At 31.9% G+C, this 6,896-nt stretch overlaps 1 protein-coding gene across 1 annotated transcript; it reads left to right on the top strand.

Moving 5' to 3' along the window:
* Positions 1–4,352: 4,352 nt before the first annotated feature.
* LOC125072952 lies at positions 4,353–5,747 on the top strand. Its single transcript, XM_047683588.1, has one exon. It carries the CDS (start codon positions 4,353–4,355, stop codon positions 5,745–5,747), a length of 1,395 nt encoding a protein of 464 aa, XP_047539544.1.
* The last annotated feature ends 1,149 nt before the right edge of the window (positions 5,748–6,896 follow it).

Below are 6,896 nucleotides of genomic sequence, written 5' to 3'. Positions count from 1 at the left end.
CGCATAAAAACTTTTTTTAACTAGTATTTTCTTAAACGCAGTTAGAACGCGTGAATCATAACCGCTCGCAATGGAGCAGCGTGATCGAATAAATCTAAGCCCTCCTCAAAAGTCGAGGAGGTCTTTCTTAGTCCAGCAGTAAATGACCCATTTACTGTTACTTTAATTTCCTATAACCTAACAGCACAGCGGAATACAAATTTAATTAGCAAAGTGGGCTGTATAAAGTTATAATGATTTACTTCAAAGAAGCACAATAAATTGTCCCATCCACGGAGCGAGTTAAACAAAGGAAAATTCTAATAAAGGTTTTCAGCGGTTCACACGGGCGTTTTAGTTTCTAAATTTCGATGGATCTGATGAGACTTTTACAGGCGAATTCGGTATAGATAGTAAATTAATTCTAGGTTCTATTTCATGCTCTACTTTTACACCAAATATTCGTTCAATCATGGTATATCAATTTATCGAAACATATTAATCTTCGCATTCATAATATTAGTAAGAAGAAAGGGCCATTAGCACTGAAAAAATGACAAAGTAAACGATTTTTTAAATATTTGGCACATAAGGTTTCGATCTATACTAATATTATAAATCTAACTTAATTTTTCTGTCTGTTACGATTTCATAGTTAGACGTGAAGGTGAAGTCTAATAATAATATTGTTGTTGTACCCATAGATTTACAAACATGTTCAGGAATGCAAAACTGCAAAACAAGTATGGGATAGTTTACAAAGGGCTTTTAATGACATTGGTTTAATTATAAGAGTAGGTCTACTCAAAGACCTGAAAAACACTATACTGGAGTCCACCAATAGTATTGACTATGTGCGTAAGATACTTTGATGTTGGCTGGTTTACTGGATGAATACATACCTATGATTATAGGACTAAAGAGTTCTGGGATTCAAATCAGTGCCGATTTCGTTAAATCTAAGTTCAGACAAGAGGTAAACATATCAAAGTCCACACAACTTTCCACACAAATACTAAGAAGACTAGGTAAAATCATTTAACAGATTTTGATGAAATTTGATATAGACTTAGCTTGAATCCTAATGAAGAAAATAGCCAACTTTTTGAGACCATTTTAAATAGGGCAAAGTTGGATGCAAGTTCTTAAGGAGGATTTTTGTCACAATTTGAATGAAAGCTTCGAAAGACACATATTTAGCTAGTTACCTTAAAAGAATACCTAAGCGTTTGAAGCTCTCATTCTGAACAAAGATGGCGTAGTCTAGCAAAAGAATAATAAAATAAAAATGGTGACGATTGCGGTTAAAACTTTGAATATAAAATTTTCTACCATAAAAACTTTCCGAAGATAGAATTTTGAGGCTGTTCTAAACTGCAATAAAACAATTATGAAGAAAGGTTGCCATTTATTACTTTATAATAAAAAACCGACACGCACCCGAAATTCACTAACACACACTCACAAGTAGACGCTCCTTCATAATACGCAAACATAAATAATAAATCATTTCATACCTACCGATTTATCATAATTATTAATATACGTCTCGAATAATCTCAAAGATTAAGCTTACTGAGAAGAAAATATGATAGTCTATAATTGTGTTAAAAATGCGCTATGTGCAATCCCGTCTTGGTAAATACCACCCACTCATCACATAATCAACCATCAAAAAGTACCTAGTAATGTTGAGGTCAGTGTATGTATAACTACAGGCACAATAGATATAACATATTAACTCAAAAAGTTGGTGGCATTTAAGAGGTCGTACAGTTTTTGTTATAGTTATAGATTATGGTGTCATGTATTTGGTCATAGGGTTGATTCATTTTTCTTTCATCGTTAATGTCTATTCCAACGAGATAACCCAGTGGTTAGAAATCGTTCAGCTTAACCGATGATATGAATTCTCGTACTGGTCAGTGAATAAAACATCATGAGCAAACCTAGCTGTGTCTAATATCAAGGAAATTCTGCCACATAAAACCAACCCATGCTGGTGGTAAAACTGGATAAGTTTGGACCTGGACCTCTTAAAGGCAGAAGAGGTCTTAAGAGGCAATGAGACATTTACAGGCTTGTCAATTCACTTAACAATATATATGAGAAAATATATAGGTATGAGATAACTTATCTTCAGGTGGTTCATTTGCCAGTCGGTCTTTTTCACCTTATATTAAAGAATACATTTTATTTGTTACAAGCCGTGTAATATATTACGTACAACGTTAAGTGTTCGTAGAATGAATATTTATTTTTTCTGAAAAAGGGTGGAATTTGTTCACAATACCTTATTTATTCATATTCCTGTAATATTTCAGCGATGTTTTGGGAAACAACGCAATTGTATCAGGTAAACTCGCGATAAAGGTATGAGATAAAATAGAAAAGGAATTCTATTGAAAATTATATTCAAGTACGTTTATTTCGTATTTAAATATATATTTAAGTATTAATTGAACACGTAAATTTTTAAGATCTTAAACTTCATTGCGTAAAAATGGTTCTGAAAAAATGTGGAGATTTTCTAAGGTTCATCCGATTGCGTTAATTCAAACAAAGCAGCGAGTAAGGGCTAGTGATATATAGATATATACTATATTAGCTGATACTCATTCGCTTCGTTGAGCAATAAATAAAAAAGCGTAATGGCCGTTAAATTAAAGGCTCAATATTTTTTTTGTTTGTGGCTTTTTTGCGCCGAGAGGGCACAGATTATTTCACCAATGTCACGTGCAAAGACTCGATATTAAGCGCTTTCATTTGACTTGACTTTCAGTTTTTATATATAGGACCTTATGTCAATTCAGAGTTTGAACCCGCAGTTAAGATTCACGTGTTCTATCCTGTACCATCTCGGTTCTCAGCACGTTGCTCAATAAGGGCAAGTAAAATGCGAATTTAAAACTCTTTGGATCCTACAAAAAGGATCCACAACTAGCTAGCCCGCTATGTACGAATGATGTATTACAGAATAGTTGTTAAGCAAAGTATTGAGCGTAATTTCTATGTATGGGAGCAGATGTGTCCATCACCTGCCATCCTTACATATTCATATCAAATTATATTCGTATTATATCCTTTGAAATTATATTTTCCTTTAAAATGCTTATACAGCTCACACTGAATTGGTATCACAATGATATCACAAAAATATACCGACAATTATTTGACAAATGGTCTCAAAAAATAAAAATAAGTTTTGTTATTTCACTTAAAATTATACCAAGTCATATAATTCATGCTATTTTATTTTTTATGATAAAGATAGGCGGATTGGCAAATTGGTCACCTGATGGTAAGAGGTCACCACCGCATAATGACATTAGCGCTGTTAAAAACGTTAGAAAGAAGCTATTATGAAGCAATGCGCCACCAACTTTGGGAACTAAGATGTCACTGGTTCACTCACCCTTCAAAAAAACACAAAAATACTAAGGATTGCTGCTTGAAATTTGAATATATGATGAGTGGGTGGTACCTACTCAAACGGGCTTGCAAAAAACTCTCCCACCAAATAAAATTCATTTTAAATAACCGCAACAAAGATAAACATCACCTACTTAATGAATACTTCATACAATTTGAACGAAAAAATGTAAAATATTTTTAATAATAATCTTTTTATTTGAACAGTATTTTTTTATTATTGTTTTTTTTCTATTGACCTTCTAGCTTGTGGTAAAAACAGTTTCAAAATTTACTGTAATTATTACAGCATTCGTAAAGACGGTAAGTGTTCAAACCGACTTTATCTATCTCCGCTAACAAAGAATACATAAGCTTATATTTTATACATTTATAATGTATAAAACTTAATAGTATTGATTATGTATAATTAAAGAACATTGTTACACTATATGTTTTTAATTATTAATACGTGAATTTATTCAATGCGATCTCATTGGATCTCACTATGTGTACTTTTTAATTGAGTAGATATCCAATTCTGACATTTAATAAGAAATAAAGATATATATATTTTGATATACTTACTTAATGGACGAATGAATACTTTTTACACGAACACGATTGTAATTATTTTATTTAATAGATCGTAACATGTACATACGAAATACGGTGTGTATCAACCCGTATTTTAACCTTGAAATATTCTGTGATTCAAACATTGTAACTATACCGTAGTGAAGTTCGAGCGAATCTCGCCGCATCGCTTCGCCGTTTTCGTTCATCAATATGGCGGTGAGGGGTATGAGGAAGCGGGAGGACGGGCGTTTAGTAACCACGTGAAAATTACACGATATGAACGTCGCGACAGTCGCGAATAAAGAATTTAAAGTAATATTAACATTAATTGCTATTTCATCTACATTTTCGTTCGATTATCTAAAATTTATCGGTTTATAGTAATGTCGAAACATAGTAAAGTTTTACGTCGACAGGCGAGACAAATTATTTATAATGTAGCCAAGTACATGCAAAAAGAGAAAGACGAAGGTGTTATGAACGCTAATCAGGTTCAGGATCGAACTGCTAATGCTACTGGCACGTCCGTTCGCACAGTGCGTAACATTTTAGCCGAATGCAAAAAGTCGCATATATCTGGTTTCCGTACCCCAGGAAAGAGAAGGCTTAAATCTAAGCCGATTACCGGTATTAATCGTTTTGACAAAGGTATCATAAAACGTTGCATACACAATTTTCATGTAGCTGAGAAAGAAATGCCTACTTTAAGGAAATTACTGACTAAATTCCGAAGAGACATACATTTTAAAGGTTCATCAGGTAGCTTGAACAAAATAATAAGAGAGTTGGGATTTAAATGGAAAAAAACGGAAAACAAATTAAAGATACTTATTGAAAAACATAGTATCCGCCTGAAAAGAATTCAATATCTACGGGACCTAAAAAAATTCAGAGAGGAAGGTAGAGAACTTGTCTATGTAGGTCAATCTAATATGCAAGTCAAATATTCTCAACGGCAGTCTGAGGGTTCTGAGAAAGATTTAAAAGCATCCAATTCAAGAGGACAGCCAATTTTCATCGTCAGTTCGGGATCTGAAACTGGATTTCTACCGAACGCCTTATTTATGTTTAAACCAGGCTCAAAGGCACATGAGATGAATTTCACAAACTATAAGAAATGGCTAAGCACCAATATCATACCCAATTTAAAACTCAACTCGGTCATCGTGCTAGACGATACAGCATACAACAATAAATTATCAAATCCCGCGCCTACACCGTATTCTAAAATAGTAGAAATGCAATCTTGGTTGAAAAATAAAGGCATACCTTACAAAGACGACATGCTAAAACCACAATTATATAAATTAATATGTGAGAATGGGGGTACTAATAAAACTTACATTATTGACGAAATATTTAACAAATATAACCACGTCGTCATACGTGTACCGCCAGCTCATCCTGATCTGAACCCTATAGACATAGCATTGGATACTGCTAAAGGATATGTAGCGGAGAAAAACATGAATAACAAAACAAGCCACGTAATGGAACTCGTTATAGAGAAACTTGATTTAATAGAGAAAAATGAATGGACGGATTTGTGTAAAAAAGTAGAATATATCGAAAATCAATATAGATCTAGCGATCATGTTATCGATGCCATGACAGAGGAATTAACTATTTATAATGCTAATAGCTCGGAATCGGAAAGCGAATCGGACATTGTTAGCGACGGCTCGGACTCCGACTTTGAGTCGAACATGAACGACGAAAATGAATTGTTGGTAGAAAGAATTCCAAAAATCGAATCAACAAGCGATAGTGATGATTAGGTAATATTGGTCACCTGGTTATTTTAGGTAATGATACGAAATAAATATAAACTTTAATTGAATTCAACAAACGCATTGTTTTAATTTTCACCCAATACAGCATTTATTTAACATTTAAATAAACCTAAAACAATTGTTATTTTCAAGTATGTAGTTAGTCAGACAGTCAAGGTTTGCTATATATTTTATTGTTCAAATAACGTATTTCTGAACGGCACAGTTATATTTTTCGATTTGTATTGTCGCGATTTTTATATATTGTGAAAACCTTTGACGATATCATCCGTATCAATTCAATATTGCTCAAATCACAAATGGATGGAATTTATGTATTATTTAGGAGAACAAATATATCACAGTAAGTTCTTCTTTCCGATAAAAACTACATACAAACAAGCTCGCCTGTTTTTTTACTACAAAAATGTTTCATTTTTTTATAAAAGCTTGCAATTTGTCAATTGTTCAAGCGACTATAGACACAAGCCATACGTAATTTATTTTAAACAATATTACGAGCGAAAATGTATGTACTTAGATAACGTCACGTAAAAACGTACAATTTAATTTTAATGTGATTACCATCCTTTTAAAATTATAAAAAATGAGGTAACACATATTATATGTAATTAGTATTTAATTTATGACATCTTCATACATCTCAGGTATTTTAAGATTACTACAGAACAAAACAAAACTATTATGAAAAAATTATAAACTTAACTTTTTTCGTATAAGACTAAAATAAGAAAAAAAAGAACATTAATAAAGGATAAAACATACATAAACGTTTAAAATGTTTGATTTTGTTTAGAAGAGCCGTTATTGACACAATTCTGGTTTTGGACTGAAGAAATAATATCAAAACCTTATATACCACTAAATTTACTAATATATTTATCATCTGTGTCTATCTAAATATATAATTTATAGTAAAAATGAATCTAAGTCAGATAAATATTTAAATAAATTTGCCATATACCACAATTTTTTTTTGTCTTATTCAATAAGGTACATAACATCTTAGTTTCATTTTGTTAGTGACCAAATTTATTATATTAGAATTAATGTTTACAGTGCAATGTTTGAATATACATATTTGTTTTAAATGAATAAAGACACATAAATTATAAATAAAACTACCTATTAGTT

This window comes from Vanessa atalanta, chromosome 23 (genome assembly GCF_905147765.1).
Source record: "Vanessa atalanta chromosome 23, ilVanAtal1.2, whole genome shotgun sequence".
Taxonomy (NCBI): domain Eukaryota; kingdom Metazoa; phylum Arthropoda; class Insecta; order Lepidoptera; family Nymphalidae; genus Vanessa; species Vanessa atalanta.
This window is presented reverse-complemented; position numbering and strand designations above follow the sequence as displayed.